The sequence below is a fragment of the Platalea leucorodia genome, assembly GCF_965183815.1.
Source record: "Platalea leucorodia genome assembly, chromosome: 7".
Taxonomy (NCBI): Eukaryota; Metazoa; Chordata; class Aves; order Pelecaniformes; family Threskiornithidae; genus Platalea; species Platalea leucorodia.
In genome coordinates this window covers 24,145,128-24,168,584 of record NC_138829.1, presented here as the reverse complement: position 1 = coordinate 24,168,584, position 23,457 = coordinate 24,145,128, and the positions used below count along the sequence as shown (strand labels likewise).

The window sequence follows — 23,457 nt, the reverse complement described above, 5'->3', positions numbered from 1 at the left end:
GCTGTAGTGAATGGGGCTACATCTGGCTGGCGACCGGTCACCAGTGGTGTTCCTCAGGGTTCACTTCTAGGGCCAGTTCTGTTCCATATATTTATCAACAATCTGGATGCAGGACTTGAAGGCACCATTAGCAAGTTTGCTGACAATACCAAACTGGGAGGTGCTGTTGACTCTCCTGAGGGACGAGAGGCCTTGCAGAGGGATCTACATAGATTGGAGCATTGGGCTATGATTAATGGGACGAAATTTAACAAGTCCAAATGCCGGACCCTACGCCTAGGATGGATTAACACCGGGCACGAGTATAAATTGGAAGAGGAGTGGCTGGAGAGCCGCCCTGCCGAAAGGGATCTGGGGGTGCTGGTCAACAGCGGGCTCAGTAGGAGTCAGCAGTGTGCCCTGGCAGCCAAGAGGGCAAACCGCATCCTGGGGCACATCGAATACACTACAAGCAGCCGATCGGGAGAGGCGGTTATCCCGCTGTATTCAGCGTTGGTGCGGCCTCACCTTGAGTACCGTGTGCAGTTCTGGGCCCCACAATTTAAGAAGGATGTGAAGGTCCTCGAATGTGTCCAGAGGAGGGCAACACGGCTGGTGAAAGGGCTGGAAGGCATGTCCTATGGGGAGCGGCTACGGACTTTGGGCTTGTCTAATTTGGAGAAAAGGAGGCTGAGGGGCGACCTCGTTGCTCTCCACAGCTTCCTGAGGAGGGGAAGCGGAGAGGGAGGTGCTGATGTCTTCTCCCAGGTATCCGGTGATAGGACATATGGGAATGGTTCAAAGCTGCACGAGGGGAGGTTCTGACTGGACATTAGGAAGCATTTCTTTACCGAGAGGGTGGTCAAACACTGGAACAGGCTTCCTAGAGAGGTGGTCGATAGGCCTCATGCCTGTCAGTACCTAAGGGGCATTGGGACAATACCCTTAATAATATGCTTTAACTTTTGGACAGCCCTGAAGTGGTCAGGCGGTTGGACTAGATGATCGTTGTAGGTCCCTTCCAACTGAAAATTTTCTATTCTATTTGAACTGGCATGGGGAAATGGGAATTTGGAGGAAACCCGCTTTATTGCAGCATTTTCCTTGCCTATTCTACAATTCCTCTAATTCTCTAGTGCTTTCAGGCTACTCAACTCTGTCCCCACCTCACATGTGGAACCAGACTTCCTTAAAGTTAATGTGACTAAAGTTCAGTAAAAGTACTTTCTTAGCAGCTCAGAGATTAGTTACAAGAAAGTATAAGCTCGAGCTTCAAGACTCAAGCACTGAGTTGCCTTCCTGTTGAGATTACTGGGAGACAACTGAAAAATATTCTTCCCCCATCCCTCCCCTCCCCTCCCCTCCCCTCCCCTCCCCTCCCCTCCCCTTCCCTTTTTACCTTATGACCTCTCATCTTTGAGAAAATTTCCAAGAAGGATAAAACTATTGTAGGCATTTTAAAAATGCAATAGTACAGTAGGCCAAACAGAACTTGAGTTAAGTTAGCATCAGGGATTTTACAGGGCTTTTGGGGTGGGAGAAATGGAGCATGGAGCTGTTTTGGGGAGAGTGAGCTGAATACTGCAAATGTGGAGTGGAAAGGATATTTAATAAGCAAGGAAACTGAAGTTGGTTTGAATATTAAGTGTTGTATGACACCCCGCAACCTATGATGGGTGCTGTTGTAAGTTTCTGTGAAAAACAAAAAAACAGATTTCATTTTCAGATATGTGAGTGTCCACAGCTCCAGCTGTCTTTTAATGGAGTATCGGTACTTAGTATCTCTAAAAATGGTTACATCCATCTCTACGAATCAATTTCCCTGAGTTTTACACAGTTGTGACTACTGAACTAGAGTTCATAGTCTGCTTTGCAACAGGTCATTTCTTGTCCTACTCAGGCCATTTATCACCTTTCCCTTGATATTTTCAATCTCCTTCCACAAGTGGCATGATCTTTTTGTTCAATGAAGTCTATTTCCCACCTCATCCCTCTACTGGAGGGACTTTGAGGAGGATGTTGTTTCTTTTCTTTTCTTTTCTTTTCTTCATTCTTTTTGGTTTTATTTAGTTTTTATCAGCAACATTTTCTTTCTCTCCCTCTGTGATTTCCCAGCCGTGAGATAAATAGCCTTGTATCTTACAAGCTAAATACAATTACTGCTATCAAAACTGGAGTCTTTCTCTCCCTGTAAATGTCTCTTGGAAGCTGATAAGCTGTTCAAGGCAAACTGCAGGCTTCTGCCTAATCCTGAGATTAAACATAACCACCCAGAAGACAGCAAGAGATAATTGGGGGCGGGGAGGCAGGCAGGCAGGAGAGGAAGAGAGGAGGAGAAAGTGAGATCCTCTCCTGAGATATTGAGGACATACACAAGGCTCAAGGTTATTTGTAAAGGAATTACACAAAACACACAAGAGCTTGTTATGATGAGGAATTTCCTCAGATAACGCAGCGATTGTTGTAGTTGTTAAAGACAAAATTTAGCGGGGATTTGTTTGATGTAAAGCATAGAGGGGAGCTGTAGAAAACATCTCCCAGCCATGACTGCTGATTTTTATATATTAGTCCCCATCTTGTCCTTGAAACAGGAGGTCTCACAAGGTTGCATCCAGATTCTTTGCATGTGCTGGCTTAGGCTCATCTCACTGGCTTTATGCTGAATATGGGGAGACAGTAGATTTCCCAAGAGTAAAGCAGGGGAACTGAGCCAGCTTTTCTGTGCTCTGTGTTTTGCTACCTGCTGACCATCTGAACGAGGATAACATAACCCTCCTATTTGTGAAAAAGTTAACAGTACTCTTGCAGGAAATAAGAGTGCCTAATTGATGGAGGAATATTGTGTTATACCTGTAGTAGTCTTCCATTATAACCAAGGCAGGATTACTGAAGACAGATCGTCTTTATGAGTCAGTCCAATACAGTTGAAAAAAGCAGCCTCATTTCTGGATATATAAGTTCTTCTTGATTTTTTTTATTAGTGACATTTTAATTTTCTCCCTCTTGGGATGTTACTTCTCTGAACTTTGCTTTATTTAATTTATAATGCATTAGCCAAGAAAGGGAAGATAAGTTTGGATGATCTAATAGTAGCATCACTGCAGGATTTAAGAGAAGACTACATATCCTTTCTTCAGCTGACAAGTGCTCTGATATTGTAAATAATATTCAATATTGTGATTATTAGTTCTCATGAGCTCATGAGCTCAGAGTCTAACGCTGATTGGGACATTAACAAGGAAAAGTCAAAAGCAGAACTAACTGGGGTGTCCGAGTCATTGCAACAAGTTCTTCCTTTCTAAGTTTGTACTTATCCCTGCATGGCTCATGTTGTACTTCTTCAGTGTTTTTCAAATGTTTGGTAGCTGAGCCTTATTAGAGGAAATAACTAGTTCTTTGTGCTTTGCAGAGCCTGGCTCCTTCTCCCCAAGTTCCCTCTGTCCCTTCCAGAGTGATTTTTGGCATTTCCTCGTTCCCTTTTCTTTCCAACCCCTCTCCCCCCAAATCTGTTTTCTGCCTTCTTGTGCCCCTTTAGCAATCCCTTCACTCCTTCAGACTTGAGCATGTTATGATCTCTTTTTCAATTCTGAAACCTTGCTTCTGAAACCAAGGTAATAGTAAGAAGCTTGGGTGAATCCAGTTGCCTCCGTGAAGAGGCACATGGTTCTTGTGCTTTGACTACTTGGAGTCATTAATAAGTTCCGTTGCTTGATGTGCAAGCTCAAGGGATTTCTTTGTGGTACTGCCAGATACCACCGTGGTCTTAATATTTTCCTATCCAAATGCCCTTGTGAGTGCGTAATGAGTTGGGAACAAGAGCACTGAATTTTGATTAGCCCTGTGGGCTGAATGTGATCCCCAGGGTTCTTGTCATACACTTGTTTGTGAGTTTTGATTTTTCATATTGTACTCATTTTGTGGGACTTAAATGAGCTCTCAGATGCTGCCTATCAGCATGAATTGGAGATGGCATGCAAAGTGCCTTTGACAGATTTACTGCATTTCATAATGAGCCTAAAACATATAAAAAGACAGGGTTAATAAAACAGCATTGAAGAAGCGCATTTTGAAGGCAGTACTGTGACATATGCTGAAAGATCTGCCAAGAGGGATGATTAAAGCATGACAAGTTGATGAAATCAAAAGTTGATTGTAGCTTGTCACTGCAGGGCCATAACATCTATAATATATTTATAAGGTTGGAAAACAGATAAATATGGCTACATGATATGAAGACTCACTTTTAGTCCCCTGTATCCACTGAGATATAAACCTGCACGTATTAAGTCACCAACAGTCAAACATCCTGTGGAATTTGTGCCAAAAACCACCGATGTTAATATATGTTAATGCACATGCGTCCATACTGGATGATGGGATAGGATCTGACATGATAAAAAAGTTACGAAAATATTGCTACTATGCTCACAGTTTAACTTCTATGTACTTTGTGTTTTGCTTTCCCACAGGATGTATGATGCTGTGGTTCGTTTCCATTTTCCCCCTATCCCCAAACAGTTGCATGGAAGTGCTGTGGGGCTTGTCTGTCTTCCAAATTCTGTCTTTGAGGAGAGAGGAGAGGAAAGACAGAGAGAAAAAGAAAAAAGTGACTATATTATGACTTCCAGTACTCATCCTTCCTGTCGAAATTTTGTTTCTCAAAACTGATCCAGGTTTTTATGACATGCTGCATTCAATCAGTCTGCATGAGTTGCAGTCTTACCTTCACCAAATACCTCAAGCCCATGTGAGTGGTAGTCTATCAAGCATTTCTGTCAGCTTGGCATTAAGAAAGAGGGAAATGCATGGGTTTTTATGAAGACATGTAAGATAACCAGGCAGAACAAACAGTACAGTATTATTTAACAGCAATAGGATTGAAAGAAGGAGTTTACACAAGGAAAGATGTACATAGAATAGTCTTTTCATACAAGTAGTCATGACTGTGTAATTCCCACCTAGGATCCCACAGATAGTCCTTGAGCTGTGGGAAAGAGGGGAGAAAGAATAAGAAGCATTCTTATGTAGCAGTCTCTATTACTGCTACGTAACAGTCGCTTAAAAGGTTGTTCTAACACGCAAATACATGCCACAGAGGCAATACTAGATTTAATTTAGCCAAAATACTTTATCTTGTTTATAGCCTGGATAAAGAAAATACTATCAGAAAGTACTGACAATTTGAGGAAAACTTTTCATCAGTGCTGTCCAAAAGAACAGAGATATGTATTATATCAGCTGCATGCTGTTAGTTGAATTAGTGTAGCATCATTCTTACATCTTCCTGAGTCAGACTAGATGTCCAATATGTCAAATCTAGAAGCGAATACCAAATACATCAGAAGAAAATTTGCTTTAATGGTCAAAATGACACTTCTGTCCAATGGTCCTGGATTTCGGATGGTTTTTATTCTGTCCTCCCAGAGCCTGTTTGTTCATCAAATCAGCTTCTTGACTCGAAGAGCAGCCAAGTGTCTGATGCTTCAGAGAATTACAGTAACCCACCATGGCAACAACAAAAATATGCCCCAAAAAGTGTCCTTCTAAAAAAAATTGTCCTACTATTATGCTTAGTTTGTGACCCGAAATATGAGGTCACATAAGCTGTATGTGTTTCTATCATGTTTTTTCCCCTCATTAATTTATTCAGGGAGACATGTGGAAATACTCCCACTCCCTCTCCAGCTGGAATTTGATAGAAGTTACTCTGCTGTACAATGAACACATTGCTCAGCTAAATTTAAACCAAGGCAAAGCAAAACCTACGCAGTTTAGTAGCATCTGTAATTTTTCTCCATTTCTCTGATTCTTTTTCTGCTGATGATCTTGATTCTCGGATCTCAGTTCTTTCCTCTTAGTTTAGTCCTATGGACTAGGATCCTTGGTAAGACAAATTCTGCCAACACGGAGGGAATGTTTATGAAAAGTCGTGTTAACCTTTGACAATGGTAGTATGGCACGTAGTGTAACTCGTGAAGAGATGAGCTTTACGATTCCCCAATCTTAGGCTTGCTCTATGTCAGAATGATGACTTAAAGTATGCCAAGATAAAGTATCCATAGGGCACTGATGCATCTTTCTACCTAGTTGTTCTCAGCCTTCTTGTATCTGATATAAGAACCCTGGGCCAAGGGATTTTCCTAAATACCGGGATTACATTCTTATACTCACTACAAGTCTTTGAGTCCCTGAGATACTATGGTGCAAAACAGGTGTATTGAATTCACATAGGGATCCAAGCCATGGTTTTTTTCCTTGTATCTCTCTGACATCCAGCATGCTTCTTGCTAAGATCATCACCATGCCATATTCCATGAATAGTAATTACATACTAAGAGACGTAGGTATATCCTGATAGCTTGGTCTTGCTAACAATTCCAGGCTAAAGTATACAGCTGCTCACATGAGTGTGCTTATGCTAACTGTTTGAATGCTCAAATATTATATTCCCATCTGTTTGTATCCACTGGTCCGTGATTGTATGAAGATCCAGGTAACAAGCATAAGCGGTATCACCAAAAATTTCTGATTAATTTCTTCTTTGCTGGAGTAAGATGAATTACTGTTGGTTCAGTCATCTGATGACACATAAAATGTAGCTGTAGATATATGTAGATCATATGTAGATACATATACTGTAGAGCAGAGAACGATGGAGAAATATTTCTCAGATGAAGAATCAGGCTAAATAAGATTGCTGGAAAGTAAGAAGCCTGCTAGACATCACAGTGCAGTGAACTCCCAGACATTAATATAGTTACGTTCCTCTCCTGGGTCAGTTCTGTTTCAGTTTTCCTGGTCAAACAGAGTTGTTATAAAATATTCTTTTTCATCTCTCCCTCTCTGGCTCTCCCTCTGTCTCTCTCTCATACACACACACGCACAAGCAGTAAGAGAGCAAACAAACATCTGGCCTGAGGGATCAGAGGCTTGAACAACAACTTTGTGCTTTTCTTATCTTATTGCCTGCAGAAAGAACGGTGCCAGCTGTAATCCGAGGTTGACACAGCTGACATGCAGTGACAGAAGGGGCTCACGCATCCGCATCAGCCTTCTCCCTGCTCACTAAAAGGCACTGGAAAGTGCAAAGTCATTGAAATCCAATGCTGTAGACTGAAGCAGAGCAACTGTGTGAAAGGATGGTCAGAAATGAAAGGGGCCAGTCATGGAACTGGGAGCCAGAAATTCCTGAATCCCAGCCTTGGGTTTATAGATGCCATTCCCTGTGGTCTTGGGCAATACTTTTACCACTGTGTGGCTCAGTTTTCCAATCAGTAAAGTGCGGATAAAGCCCCAATTTACGTTATCTTTGGGGACTTAAATAGAAAATATTCTACAATTCAGTGAGTATGAAAGCCTTTCTGGGTCAGTGAACTTACATCTTTGCTATTTACTGAGTACCTGGAGCACCCTAGAAACTGAAAACTCCAGTGCTGGACTTGAAAAATCTTTTGTATTTTTTTTGTTAAGCCTATCAAATTCACAGTCAGTGAGATTCACCCTGAATAACAATCTGTCATGTGCAGATTGAGTGGTATTTTACCCCTTCGCTACTTAGCATTTCCATAGCAATTTCCAAAACTCAGGTCACTTCCAAGAAAGAAATTTATTTAAAAGGTTGGAGTAGGAAAAATACATCTACAGAAACTACAAGTTCCTTTTCCCACAGGTCTACCTTACTTCTGACACAGTGTTATTTAGTAATGATTTTTTCACTGTATGGATGTTTCCTGTGCCCCTAGTTCATGGCTTGGCTTTGTGAATGGCACCTGTCTTTGAGAAGGCTTACTGGGTCACTACACGGTCCTGGAATTCTCTTTTACTTTTTCTAAGCTGATGCAAACAGAAGAATTGATTTTAAGAGGAGGCAAAGATCACTGATTTGTAGCAATTTGAGATGAGAAAGGTCTGTTTGGTCTCATTTATTCCATTCTGTAATCAGCTGATATCCCCTACCACTTTATCAAGTAAAACTTTAAATAATTCAAGAATTTCCCAGAGGAGACCGTAGCACTGTCTCATATGTAATCTTGATAGGAAGTGCTTAATAAACTTCTTCTTTCATCAGTTTCTTACTTGCTTTTAGTTATTTTCTGGCACTCACCCTAAAGAACTTGCCCCCTTCCATAGGGTTTTTGCCTTTCTGTTATTTGTAACTGGTTAGCTTTCCAGTCTTCATTGGTGACGTTTGACTAAGTGCTTTATAGGCATTACTCTCATTAATATTACTGACTGAGCAGCCTCGCTATACTCAGCACAATATTCATGGGAAAGGACTGTACATGCTTTCTCTGTTGTATATTCAGCTCCTTATATTATCTCCCTGATAATATATGCACAGGAAAATGAGATCCAGAAACATCTGAAGATTTCTGGTAGAGCCAACCCAGCTCCATCACTGCCCACATCAAGGCAGAGACTGCAAGTCCTGCTGGAACTGAGCCAATTCCCACATACATACCAGACTGCCTGCCGGCACCTTCCAGCAGGGAGTCTTAGTTTCAGTGTAATGCCTGATAAACATAAAGAGGAGCCCTTCTTGAATGGGGAGCACAGTGCACTGAGCCCCAAGTGGTTCTGCAGGAAATCAGTGCTTTTTCTAGCCCTACCTCCATGCTGGCTGTCAGACCTAAGCTAGCTGTCTACCTGAGTGCTCTTGTCTACAGGTGTGTGGTAGTGAGCCACTGACTCTCTGTGAAGCAGGTGTAAGGCTGCAAGTTTTCTTACCTCAGATCCTGGACCATGCAAAGGCAGTTGTTCTGTTTTCAGTCTCACGTTGGTCTTGGAAGGAAAATAGCTGCACTTGTGCAGCTCCAGTGCCTAACCCTATACATATAAACTAGATCCAGTGTTTTTCTCTGCCCTGACTTTGCATAATCCACAAAACAGATAATCAACCCCTAGATAAATAGGAGTTAATAGAATTTAAAGCGTCAATACAAATAAAGTGCTTTTGGCATTTGGTTATTGCTGCTTGTTCCCACTGGGCTATATAAATCAGATCTGACCTTTCCCAAAGGAATCGAAGAAGTGGGATGTGGGGACAGTAGCAGTGGATTTTATTCTGGTCTCTGTTTCATATCTCTTCCTGTAAAATGAAATTTGTTCTTGTTTAAAATGGAAAGATCGATATGTAGTTTCAGTTGCTCTTTAATATTCACTTTAGCCTTGCCTCTCTGATATGGGGCTTAATTTGGACCTGGTCAGTGAAAAAACAATAATGTACACATTACTTACAAAACATCTCAAAGATGTCTACATCTGGTAATGTAGACACCCAAGTTGTTTCATATCTGTTAAAAGGTTGAACGGGTAACTGCTTTCTCAATGCTGCACACTAGCTCACTTTTCTAGCATAAATCAAAAGAGAACTAAAACAGACTGCTTCTACCTCATGCCCATGGCCTCAGCTTCTGTAGGGCTGAAAAAATTCACTATAATCTGCTCATATAAAATAAGACCCAAATCACATTTTTCAGAAGATTAATTTTTTTTTTTCTTTTGCACCCTTGAAAAAGTTTGATTGACCTTCTGCCACCTTTGCTAGTCTGAGTTTTCTTTTTGTTTTGCTCCTATTGTGTTAGATTATCAGGGGCAAGGCACTCATTTTCTCAGTCATCCAAGACAGGATTGAAAGATTAATCTAAGGGAGGTTGAAATGTTACTGATCTTGTCCTGGGGCAGAGGGCTGAATTAGATGACTTCTCAAAGTCTTCCTTAGTCTTCTTAATGTCACCATGGCCCATGTTAGCCGCACCTTGTGGACAGACATTTAAACTCTAATCTCCTAGTTTGCCTCTGAATTTCCCAATGATTTTGGCCTGAATGCTTCTTTGCTTTGAATTAGGACCCTATGATTTTTAGGCTAAAAAAGATAAGATAAAATACAGAGTGGAAGCAGCGTAAACCTTTTAGTTGAGGCAGTATAAACTTAGAAACAACTCCAGTTGCCTGAATAACTTTTGCTGTTGTAATCTTGCTTGATAATTCTCTCTCCTATTTTTAGTACTTATGTTACCGAGACCTCGTTGTCTTTTGTCATGAAGGCAGTGAGCTGAGGAGAGTTGCAGTGTGTAGGTCAGCTTTTATCTCCGGTCCTCAGTGAGACGAATGGAAGGAAAGGTGTGGGTCCTAGCAAACAATGGGATCAGAGGGAATTGAAGATAAAGTCAAGGGCATCCAGGACGAAGGGGAAAATAAAATGAGGGCTTGAGAGGTGGGCCCATGCAAACCTCAGGAATTTCAACAAGGCCAAGTGCAAGGTCCTGCACATGGGTCAGGGCAATCCCAAGCACAAATACAGGCTGGGTGGAGAATGGATTGAGAGCAACCCTGATGAGAAGGACCTGGGGGTGTTAGTTGATGAGAAGCTCAGCATGACCCAGCAAAGTGTGCTTGCAGCACAGAAAGCCAACCGTATCCTGGGCTGCATCAAAAGAAGCGTGACCAGCAGCTTGAGGGAGGTGATTCTCCCCCTCTACTCCACTCTCGTGTAGACCCCACCTGGAGTACTGCATTCAGCTCTGGGGCCCCCAACATAAGAAGGACATGGGCCTGTTGGAGCAAGTCCATAGGAGGGCCGTAAAGATGATCAGTGGCCTGAAGCACCTCTCCTATGAAGACAGGCTGAGAGAGTTGGCATTGTTCAGCCTGGAGAAGAGAGGGTCCAGGGAGACCTTATAGCAGCCTTCTAGTACCTGAAGGGGACCTACAGGAAAGCTGGAGAGGGGCTTTTTAGAAGGGCTTGTAGCGACACGACAAGCGGTAATGGCTTTAAACTGAAAGAGGGTAGATTTAGATTAGATATAGGAGGAAATTTTCTACGATGAGGGTGGTGAGGCCCTGGAACAGGTTGTCCAGAGAAGTTGTGGATGCCCCATCTTTGGAAGTGTTCAAGGCCAGGTTGGATGGGGCTTTGAGTAACCTGGTCTAGCAGAAGGTGTCCCTGGCCATGGCAGGGGGCTTGGAACCAGACGATCTTTAAGGTCCCTTCCAACCCAAGCCATTCTATGATTCTATGACAAGAAATAAAATGAGAATTCAATAGCAAAAGATGCAACTTTATTGAACAGTGAAGGCAGAGGGAAAAGCACAATATCCAAGAGCTGAAGCAAAGATGAACAATGTCAAGGCTTTGCTGTTCTTCAGTCCCATCAAATAAAATAAAATCCCAACTTTGAATTAATCCTCCATAGCACCCCTTGTTACACAAGGCAAAACTGAAGCTTTGCAGGAATTTGTAGAGGGACAGTTTGTTGTAATTAGAAAGAAAAATTCTGGATCACCTGCCTTATAATTATTTTGTTTAGTTGTATGGCCATCCTGTTTCATTTCTGTATAAGCCAGAGCTGTGGTTTCAAGTTTGGACTTTTTTCTAGTGTTTTATAAAAACTAGTGCAAGTAGAGATTTTTTAATATAGTTTGATTTTAATGCAAACCTTCCCTGTGTTATGTAACATAAACCACAATATGGCCTTACAGTAATGCAACAAAATAAACAGCTATTCATAAACAGGCTTGATGCTAAAGCTAATTGTAGTGTTGTTATTCCTTCCTGATTTATGGAAGAGGGAAAGTTTTGGTCCTAAATATGAACTTTACTAATAGGCTTGTCTCAGTTTCCTTGCTGAATACAAAATGTGAACAAACGATGGTTGTACTTCATAGTATTCAGAACAAAATATGTAATTAAGGAAATGTGAAAATGGGACAATTTAGTATGCTGTAAGTTTTTAAGTGCAGCTGCCTGTAAACAGAAGTGGTTAAAGAGGTTCAGCATGTCCCAATCACAAACACACTTCTGAAACTTTTGTGATTTGCAGTACATGTGCCTTTTATTAGCTATTAGGGAAAAATGGCAGCTTCTCCATGATGCACAAGAGCCTCCTTTTCCAGGGTGTACAGCATCAGCTCTAGAAGAGTTTTAGGGCTGAACTGAGCTGAGTCAGTTTACGTCAATAGAGGATTTAGCGCTTAAAGGTAGACTTCGCAGGCCATAGCAGGCTACCATGCACCCCTCCTGTACTGATGTGAATTAATTGTATGTAAATCATAGCGAGATTATGAGCATCCATAAAAACTCAAAGGGACCTGGCATTAAAGGACAGTGGGTGAACTGAGCTATCAAACACTAGCTGCTTACTAGCCCTTCTACTGAAATTTCAGCTATAATAAGGTAAGAGAGGTGGAATCAGTTCGAACCTTGAGCACTGATCTCAAAATGTTTTCTTAAATTATTAATATCATTATATTGCCTTTCATTTAATAACTGCTCATTAGATATAATGTCTCATTCTTTTTAAAGACTTATAAGCAATGAAGAAAATATTGCTGCTGTAGTGTCTCTTCATAAAACAGCCTTAGGCATTACTTTAGGACAGATGAATGTTTTCTTATGGTATTCTTTTTAGCATCTTCACAGACTTGACAACACATCAGGTTGGATTAATATTCCACCTGGAAGTGAGTACTTTCTTTCTGCCCAGTGCAATTTGCTGGAACCTTTCGGCTTTTCTCTTTCACACCAAAGAGGCAGTAAATCATCGTGATTGGTATCTAGGCCAAGAAGCAACATTTTTCAGAGCTTCAATTGCTCTTTTACTTTCTTTGGCTTAAGAATTCATTTTAGTTATAGAAATAAGCTTAATGCAATAAAGATGGATTGTTTTCTTAAAGGAACCATGACTGGAAAAGCAAAACATCTTCCAACATTGTAGGGTTTTGGAAGAAAATTCTGCTTTGCCCATGAGTAAATTTAAACTGTCTCCCCCTGGACTGTTGCACTGTATCAAAAGCATTTCCTGTGGGAACTGCTAATAGTGCTTAGCGCAAGCAAATTCTGTTGGTTTTTTTTCCCATTTTAGTTTGATCTAAATTGAAGATTATCAAGCGCCAAAGCCAGAAGTGAATCTGATCTATTTATCTGTATAGTCCATGGAGCAGGGTTACAGAGGGCTCCAGAAAAAAGACAGAAGACTGGCAACAAGCAGGCTCTGATTTTTATGAATTAGGTGGCAGATTTTCTTGGGGGAAAGAGGGTCAAACAAAAAAATAGAGCTCTCCTGCCAGATTCCTCTCCAAAATATTTAGTCCTCAGAAATGTCTGTGGTATTTGAAATATTTTGAATATTCAGGTTAAACAAGATTCAAAAATCCAGAAGATTTCAAAATGTTACCATTAAAATCGTTAAGGTCATAAGAGCCTGGATGTTTATCACTTTGTTGTAAAACTGAGGTCTATGTGATACTTAGGAGATGCAGCAGGATTTCTGTTCGTTGTACATTTAAGTACTAAATGGAATAAAAGGCTTGTTTTACCCCAGTCTTCACAGACCCAGGTTTGGCTGTGCTTTAGAATTTTGTGTGAGAAAGGAGAAAAAATACGTGAAGGCCTGTCAGTCTGACCTCAGTGCCGGGAAATGTTATGGAGCAGATCATCTTGAGTGCCATCATGCGGCATGTACGGGACAACCAGGTGATCAGGCCCAGTCAGCATGGGTTTATGAAAGGGAGGTCCTGCTTGACTAACCTGATCTCCTTCTATGACAAGGTGACCTGCTGAGTGGATGAGGGAAAGGCTGTGGATGTTGTCTACCTGGACTTTAGTAAAGCCTTTGACACCTTTTCTCACAGCATTCTCCTGCAGAAACTGGCTGCTCATAGTGTACTCTTCGCTAGGTAAAAAACTGGCTGGATGGCTGGGCCCAGAGAGTGCTGGTGAATGGAGTTAAATCCACTTGGCGCCTGGTCACAAGTGGTGTTCTCCAGGGCTCAGTGTTGGAGCCAGTTCTGTTTAATAACTTTATCAATGACCTGGATGAGGGGATCGAGTGCACCCTCAGGAAGTTTGCACATGACACCAAGTTGGGTGGGAGTGTTGATCTGCTGGAGGGTAGGAAGGCTCTACAGAGGGATCTGGACAGGCTGGATCGATGGGCTGAGGCCAGTTGTATGAGGTTCAAGAAGGCTAAGTGTTGGGTCCTGCGCTTCGGTCACAACAACCCCATGCAATGCTACAAGCTTGGGGAAGAGTGGCTGGAAAGCTGCCTGGCAGAAAAGAACCTGGGGATGTTGGTTGACAGCTGGCTGAATATGAGCTGGCAATGTGCCCAGGTGGCCAAGGAGGCCATTAGCATCCTGGCTTGTATCAGGAATAGTGTGGCCAGCAGCACTAGAGAAGTGATCATCCCCCTGTACTCGGCACTGGTGAGGCCGCACCTTGAATACTGTGTTCAGTTTGGGGCCCCTCACTACAAGAAGGACATTGAGGTGCTGGAGCATGTCCAAAGAAGGGCAATGAAGCTGGTGAAGGGTCTAGAGCACAAGTCTTATGAGGAGCGGCTGAGGGAACGGGGCTTGTTTAGCCTGGAGAAGAGGAGGCTGCGGGGAGACCTTATCACTCTCTCCAACTACCTGAAAGGAGGTTGTAGTGAGGTGATCAGTCTCTTCTCCCAAGTAGCAAGCGATAGGATGAGAGGAAACGGCCTCAAGTTGTGCCGGGGAGGTGTAGGTTGGATATTAGGAAAAATTTCTTCACTGCAAGGGTAGTCAGGCACTGGAACAGGCTGCCCAGGGAGGTGGTTGAGTCCCCATCCCTGAAGATATTTAAAAGGCATGTAGACGTGGTGCTTGAGGACATGGTTTAGTGATGGACTTGGCAGTGCTAGGTTAACAGTTGGACTTGATGATCTTAAAGGTCTTTTCCAACCTAAATGATTCTGTGATTCTATGAATGTATTTCTGAGGTACAGTTCTTCATAAGAAACTATGTTGTGAAGCAGATCATATTGATACACAGGGTTTTATTATAAGAGATGAAAGAAAAAGGAGGAAGGTTATTTTAAATGAGCAATTCCTATTGGTACTCATATCATTTAAGCAGCTAGAACCTATGGGAGGAAAAATATTTGGTAAATCACAAGTAGCAAAACTAATCAACACAATGTTACTATAACAAATTATATCCTGCAGACTTTTGAGACCCGCATTGATTTTGAATGCAAAAGAGCTATAGGATTAAGCATATTTTCTAAAATAAATTTAAATGGCTCTTTTTATCCTATGTATTCTTTTCTGAAGTACAGCCTTGAATCAGAGCTGGACTCAAAGAGAAAAAATGAGGGCGTCTAGATTATTTGCATGAAGGGATTGTTTAAACATGTGTATCATTCAGCTCTAGAAAGGCATTGCTTTGAGGTCACAAAAGGATTGTTACTGAAAATTTCTGTGTATGAAAATGGACAAGAATCCCCCTTAATCACGTCATGGCTCAGCTGTCAGAGGTCTGATGAGCTTACTTCATGTTGAACTTATGTTACTTCGTGTTGCAAACCATGATATTTCCTTTTTGAACTTTCATATCAAATGCTGTGTTTATTTTTTTTAAAGCACAACTCAAAGTCAATATTAATTTAGTAATTGTATGTTTTTATTGATATTAACTGACTGTCCCAAGCACTTGAAAATGGAAACCTTGTTCTTTAACTCAATGTTGTAACTGCGTATATCAATGAACACATTCTCATGCACAGGTTTTTAAAAATCATTCTTACTAATGTCTGAAATAAAATTTAAAAACAAAACAAAAAATAATAGATCAGGTACTAATGTTGCAATTTAAACCTATCTGAATTTTCTAATGTCCTTCAATTTTTCATAGCTTTTAAAGGTATGATTTTTATATGCTGAATATATCTGCCTAATAATAATAATAAAATTAAATTAAACCTGATTTAAAAAAAAAAAAAGTCTTTAAAGATATGGTGGGGAATAGTTGTCATTTCTGGCTTTCTTGAAGGTCTAGGACTTGTATTATAAGAAACCCATTTTTACTTGTCATGTCTTCTTTCATTGTCACACTTCCTTTCTACCTTAGTCTTTCTGGCCTGTTCTTGTGAGATGCCCTACTTATGAGAAATTTCAATCTACTACATTTTTTCCTTTCTACAGTCAGCCCTCTACATAGAGGAAGAAGCACTCCATGCCAGCCACTGGCTGACTCTTGTGTTCCTATGAACCGTGGATCATTCTTTATTCTGAAAAAGATCTCATTGCCTCCAGTAAAAGGTTGCTTATGTGCGTACCGAATGAAGCCAGTGGAGTTTTTTGTTCTGAGCGTGTTACAGAATTTCTTTGGCCCTACAGAAATTGTTCTTGGCCATCAACATTAAGATTTCAATGCACTCTCATCTAACCAGGAGTTGTTACTCAGAACATGCTCTATAAAGTGGGGAATAACCTCTATTTCTACTGAAACTGTATCTTTCTGTATCACATGCAATACAGATGTAGTAGCTGTACAGATGTACAGAGTCTCTGTAGGTGTTCAAGTCTGGGTTGACAGAGAAATTTAGGTCTTTAAGTCCCACTGAAACACCTTCTGCGTGTCTTTCAGGACCTAGTACCCCTTTCTTACATAGAGAAAAATAGGCACACTGCAACAGACCAAAAATAACCTAAAGGAGACACAAGATTTCTATGGTTGCATTTTACGAGATTTAGCTGGTTTGGTGAAGGAGAGCATGGATTATTGGGTTGAGTAAAGGTCTAATGGATAAGCAGAATGCCTTGCTAACTGATTTTTAAAAAAGAAATTGTTTTTGTAGTGAGCTTGACTCGATTACTTTTGTTTCTGTTCTCCCCAAAGCAAGTCTGCTTCCCTGTCCTGTGAGTGTAAACTTCCCATAGGCTTAAAAGAACAGGACAACTTTCAGGAAAAGGACCTATCCTTTAGATTAAGAAATTGGGAAAACAACTGACCCCAGCCTACATTAGTCATCAACGTACTATTAATAAACAGATCAAAAATAATTGTTTTGTTGGTATTTTTTTCTCTTTAACTTGAGGTGTTTTTTGTTGTTGTTGTTGTTGTCTACCTTAGCTGCTCTTCATCAATTTTTTTCTTAGATCCTGCACTGAACATGATTCGAGTTTTATGTTTATGAATCTGTATTCATAGAAATACAGAACTGACTATTGGTACTTTTTGTTGGTGATGATATGACTTATGAGAACTGGGAATGTACTTAAAGGTAACTTAATGTCTGTGAGTGACTCCAAGCCACCACGGTACATTGTTTAATATTATTTGATGAATGACTGACAGAGTGTGTTTCCAATATTTTATCTTTTCCTTCTGGTTTATCCGAGTAACCAATTGTATAGGCAGGCATCTGAAGTGGGACAGAGCAACTGGTACATCAGTGTGTGTCAGCTAGTAATTGATTAGATCTTTCTACAATGAGGAATAGCAGTTTCCCACAATGAATCTGTTACATGGAAGGAAAAAATGAGATTACTTTCCAGGAAGATGATAAGGAATCAGGCCAGTAAAGCTCTTAAATATTTTTGCTTTGCTTTCCCTGTTGCCCCAAATAAGCAGCAAGGCTCCTAAATGTTCGTCATTATCGTTGGAGACATTAACCTAAATCCAAATTGCTGTTTTTCTTATAGCTGGACTTAAAGAGATACAGATAATGATTTTTACAAATACTCCTTAAGATTAGGTCCATGCTTTATTACATGTGAATCATTGTGGGATTATTATTATATAGCTGGTGTGTTGCTATAGTGCCTCTCACTTGTTCCAGAAAGTCATCAGTAACAAGATGATGCTGGAGAAGATAGCTGTGGTCAGCAGGTACCTCATACAGACTGGCAGCATTTCCGAGCAACAGTTACACAGTCAGGATTATCAAGCACATGAGATTTGCCAGTCATATTGCTTGCAGTATGACAGCATCTGCTGTTGACTGGGTGGAGCATCTTGCCAGCTGTTAGTCATATATATTTTTTTCCTTGATGTGTCTTTACATTAAAAAAAGATTCCAACATCTGTTTCAGAAAGTCAAATAAATACAAAGCCACATTAGGTTATTTATATGTGGGATTTTAAAAGCAGTACTGCAAATTGTGCAGAGCAGTTGCTGACTCTTGGACTGTCATTTATTCAAAACATGTATTGGAGCACTCCTGATCTACTGAACTTCTGTTTATGGTAACATTAGTTCAGTAAGCTGGGGGCTTACTCTAGTTTTCTAGAATAGTATAATGAATTTTGTAAAAGATGCACTCTTCTTATGCCTATCTGACTGAAGAGTTTTTATAAAAATAATACATGAAGCAAAAACTAGAATGAGTCAGAAAGTGACTGTAGTTGAAGAAAAAGCAGAATGATGGCACTTGTTTACTGTCACTCCTAACACTGTCAAACTGAGCTGCTCCTTTCTACTAGAGGTTGGCCCAACCCATCTGAGCTGTACAATTTTTTCAATAACCAGGGAATTTGGACAAAGACTTGGTATGAATCCTATTCTTTTCTGTACTGTGAGAGTGATAAGGGCTTTCCTCCAAAACACACTTTACTGGATAATTCTATCATCCATCAACACGGAACAAAGGAACGGCATTTGCCAGAATTTACATCTTGGGTAATTGTTTCTGCTTTCATTTAAATTAGTTTCTAAGCTTCTGTTTCTTCTGGCAACAGGCCCAAGTCTTTGGTAACTGGACACGAGCTTTTCGTATCATTAATTAACAGATCTTCCTCTTTTTAAATTTTACTTCCCTTTTTTTCTATCTATCTTCCCACTCTTAGGGTTTTCTAAACTCATTCTATTACATCCTTTCAGCATGAATTTCTTATAATTTCTTCCACTCTTTTTTTCTGTTTACTGGGTTTCTAGTCCTAACACGTGTCTTTTACTACTGTGAGAAGGTTTATCAAAATACTACTAGCTGTATGTTTGTGTGACTGATAGATGTATTGTGCCATGTCCTTGTGTAACCAGATCTAGAGTCTGATCAAAATGTTTTAACTCATGTAACTGAGGTCATTCAAGGTCTCATATCCCAGACAAATTACACATGCCTTCTAACCAATCTGGATTAACAAATACTCTGAGGAGAGAGAATCTGATATATCTTTTTCATAGGATTTAACTTTTTCGACCTTCCAGAACCTCAGGCAATTGGATGTATAACTATTCTCCACCTTACTAAAGATAAATTTCTCTCTTTTCAAATATATATGTACACACACGTGCACTTATTTTTTATAGCTAAATAAGGTCATTAAAAAAACAAAAAAAATCTAGGATGTTTTAACTATTTCATTGACTTTTCAGATTGTTTTTAAGCTGTTTTTTAAACTTTAAAGGCAACACTGATAGTGAACGGTTCCAAATGGTAAAACAGAAAATCCCCTTCAAATATAACCGGCCCGTAGAGGAGTGGCTGCAGGAAAAAGGTAACAGTCATTAAAACTTTCATTTTAAAACCATTTGATTCTAAACCCTCATTTTTAAAGCCTGCAAATAAATGTTTCTTAAATTATAATCGCCTGCTGCATAAATGACTGTTTTAATTTTCATTATAATTTGTGTCAGCTTCCACCTGCCATATGTTGATAAATCATGCTATAATACATTGCTATTAAAATGCAGTTAAAGGGACGAAATTCTAAGCTTGCTATCATAGTAATGACAAACAAACAAGCAAAAATTCAGGAGACGTTTTCTAAAAAAAAAAAAACCAAAACGAAGAAGAATGAAGAGCAACAACATGTATTATGGCAATTTAACCACTGCATGATTTTCTTTTTTTGATTTGTTTTTAAACTACATTTATATCTTTATTATCTGAAGTTTTCTTAAAAAATTTTCAAACCTACTTGTTAAACTACTTTCTGTAAGTTTCTTTTATTTCATTAGTCGGATTAGCCACTATGGCTATGTGTTTCCTAATTGTATTAAGATAATTAAACAATTTTTAAAAATGTTGTAAAGAAAACATTTTTTAACACTTTCATTTAAACTACAGTGAGGGAGACAGAGAAAGATGATTGTTCTGTCATTTTTATGCTATGTCTGGAATACAGTTTGAACACTGAAATGATACATTTGTCTAAGTTATGGGTCAAATTCTTCCCTAACTTAATCTCAGGCAGTGCTACTTAATTTTGTGGGTTTGCCTAGAGTAATTGGCCTCAGTCCAGCACAAGACTTGTTAAAATGCATAAGTCTAGCTGGCTTGAGTGAGATTTCTGCGTACATTCAGTGACCTGTTGAAATTGGACTTGTGTCAGAACAGTAATGTTCTTTTATCAGGAATTTGGAGGGGAAAAAAAAGAAATCTTGGATGTAGAGCCCATTCCAAAGCCTGTTGAAGGTAACAGAATAACTCTGATTTCAGCAGGGTTTAGACTGGGCTCTAGGTAATACAGTGGAGCATAAGTCAGGAAGATCTCCCTCTATAATAAAAAAACCCACAACCCACTGTAACTAACTCCTTGCCTTGAAGTCTAGAAAAAGCAGAACACAATCTTCTCTTGTTTCCTTTTAAGAAAGTACTGCTGATAAAAGGGGGTGACCTTTGAACTCAGGTCTTGCATTTTCTGTGCTGACTTAGACTATGGTTGTTAACAAATTTTCCCAGAGGGAAAACCAATGTTTTGTAGGATTGGAAAAATATAATTTATGTTCTGTTTCAAACTTCTGTCCTCAGCTGAATTAACAAACTGATTTAGCCAGTATGAATTAAGTTAAGGTCACGAAGGATGTGGCTAACTACGGCCAAAATATTTTTATGTAACGGGTCTGATCCTGCAAAGTGTTGTGCACACTGAGTTCCCATTGACTTCAATGAGAGCTGACAGTATTGCCCACTTTTCGGGTTTGGTCTACAGTGGTGTAATGTTTGTAATTAAAGCTAAAGTATTTGTGAAAGTAAGACAAAAATATTTGTGTAACTAAAACAGAAATATTTTTTGACCACCAGGGTTTTATGGAACAGTTAATTCAGCTAAGTCGTAAACAAGTTTTAAGAAAAAGGGATACAGAAAATGCTTATTGAGTCTCAGTGGGTTGCCCTGTTAATTTACAAGATCAAACTAAAATAAAAAAATAAAGCTTAACACTAAAAAGAGGATAATTTTGGTAAGTTTCAATTACTAAAGTCCCTTTAACACTAAAGACAATGATTGCCTCAATTTTGTTAAAACAGGTGCATGTCTAATTCCTTGATGCAATTCATGTGCTTGAGAAACCCACCTTTGTTTTCTTTTGTGTTTTTGTTTTGTTTTGTTTTGTTCCTTTTTGGTTTTCCAGCGAATCTTTTATTTCATGTCGCTGCTTCTCCAAGTTTGAACTTACAAGCATGCCAAGGCACTTTCATTTGTAAGCCATCCTGAAGTTTTGAACTGAAGTCTACCTTTTGTGGATATTGATGCTTTGTTAAAAGACAATCACACATGCAGTAGGGTCTAAAAGAGACAATATTTGAGCATTCAGACACTCTCAAAGTGCTGGATGTTTTTAGGCCAGAAGTGTAGAGCCATTTTTTTACTAAAGTGAAAGGAAATTCAGTCTTCACACTTTCTTTTAGGGAATGACATTCTGCAGTGTAACACCTGAGACAATATAGCTTTGTTCCTTTGTTCCAAAGTAGATAGACATTTTCAGCAACTTAGGTACCACTCAAATTAAAAAAGAATAAGAATGAATAATTTACCTATCTATTCACCAACCTGCTCATCCATCTGGTCATCCATCCAACAATTAATGAAACATGGAAACCTTCTGTCAGAAGACTTTATAAAGATGATGAGTGAAAGGGTAGCTTGCTATCAAAATGGAACAAGATGAACTGATGGATGGAGGAACAGATAGATTCGTCAAAGAGACAGCATATAGAATAGCTGTCTTGCCCATATGAGTTTTTGGCTTGAGTGAGGTAAGATGATACACTTTTTGATTGACATTTTTGAATGTCATAGATTTGGTCTTCCTTTAGTACCACAGTTGCTTTATTCATAATAATGAAATAGTTCATTCTTGGAAAACAAATATAACACATCTTTCTGAAGTGGCATCATTACTGTTTTTTGAAGTTTTTAAAATTTTATGAATTGGTTTAAAATATTTTTAAGAGGAGCCCAGGTTTGCAATCTTGAATTATATGAGTAGTAAGCAAAACATTAAACACTATTAACTTCACTGAGATTCTGTATGCGAGTAAAAAAAGAAGTATTAGTCCTAAATTGTTCAATTTAAGTAGTCATGAAACCAGCAGATTTCTTTAGCAGAACACATGGTGTCTGGTAAGGCACAGTTGTTACCTATTCTGCAATTGAATGAGCTAATAAAGACCCAGAAGCATCTTATCAAAAGGACTGATCCTGGAAGTCCTTAATTCTTCAAATCCAAATCTCTCTTACTTACATGTGAAGTCTCGTTGGTGTGAGTGACTGTACTTTTGAAGCAAGAACTATTAATGTGAATTAGGATTTGCAAAATCAGGCCCAAAATCTCTCCTAGTGTTATGGAAAAGTTACACTTTACTGAGATTTCTCTGTGATATTTTTAATTGGTATTCAGTTTTCCAAATGAAGAAGTCAATGAGAGAGCAAACAAAGAAACGAGAGCTTGAACTGTTCTGCATATTTACAAAACACGTCAGACACTTAAGATATGCTTATCATTTTTCTCCAGTGTGACACCAAAATAGCAGTAGGAAGTGTTCTCTGTGGAAAAGAAGGACTGTAAGTCTGCAACCCTTACACACCTAATAGAATTTACTAATGTAAACAGTTCCTCAATAAAATTCAGTGGTCAAATAAATTTTACTTAGGGGAAGCAAGGGCTTCAGAACCATGTAATCAAAAGAATGATTAGAAGAGACCTATGGTGGCAGAATTAAGTTATATTTTCTCAACAGTTTTCTCTCATTCCATATTCATTTTCCTGTTGTCTCTATTCATGCGCGTGTACACCATCGTAGAGTGAAGAATGAGGAATGACAGGTTGTAGGTGACTCCAACAAGTGATTGTTCTTTTAGCAAACACAGTTCTAGCACCAGTGCTGTCTCCAGCATTAACCGTAAGGTGCAGTGCATGAATCCCGGGCTGGAAGACCACTTAGCAAACAAGGAAGACCCCACAACACACAAAGTGCTTTTTTTTACTGGAGTGGGACCACCTCCTTGGTGTACACATTAGAAGATGCAGATGAAGGCCCATAAATGAAGACATTATCTTTTTTTCAGCCTTAATATACTAACTCCTCATTCTTGAAAGTAAAGCAAGAGATACGACAGGCATGTCTAAAGCTGTGCTATGAGCTTGGGTTAGAATAAATGACATCCTGAGGAGAGTTGTAATCCTTCAGTAATAGTGAGGGAACCACTTTTCTATCCTGGCTTGGAGAGCTGTCCTAGCTGGAACAGCAAAAATTCTCATTCCTCATCATTGCTCACCCTTTTTCCCTTTGGCAGAAGATGAGAAAAGATACAGTATTGATTCAAGGGGAGAAAAGAATGAAAATGGAAAGCTTTGAATGGTCAGTACCTTCCCTCCATTTTCAGGGATAACATCTCAATATTAGTGAAATAACTCCCTGTTCTTTACTCATCTCACCTCTACCTTTTGGCACTCTCTCATGAGTGAGGTGGGAAGGAGGGAATGTAGCAAATAAAATGTCTGG

General features: G+C 39.6%; 1 protein-coding gene across 8 annotated transcripts in view; it reads left to right on the top strand.

Moving 5' to 3' along the window:
- Positions 1-23,457, top strand: part of NRXN3 (neurexin 3) — a gene marked incomplete at both ends in the record, with an annotated part of 985,035 nt that overhangs the window by 850,207 nt on the left and 111,371 nt on the right. For 3 of the 8 annotated variants that reach the window (XM_082316881.1, XM_082316887.1, XM_082316886.1), the window contains one exon: positions 19,136-19,225. The exons of the other annotated variants lie outside the window; for them this stretch is intronic. In XM_082316881.1, coding sequence (XP_082173007.1) covers positions 19,136-19,225 — 90 coding nt within the window. The remainder of the gene's footprint in view (positions 1-19,135; positions 19,226-23,457) is intronic. 8 annotated transcript variants of the gene reach the window in all.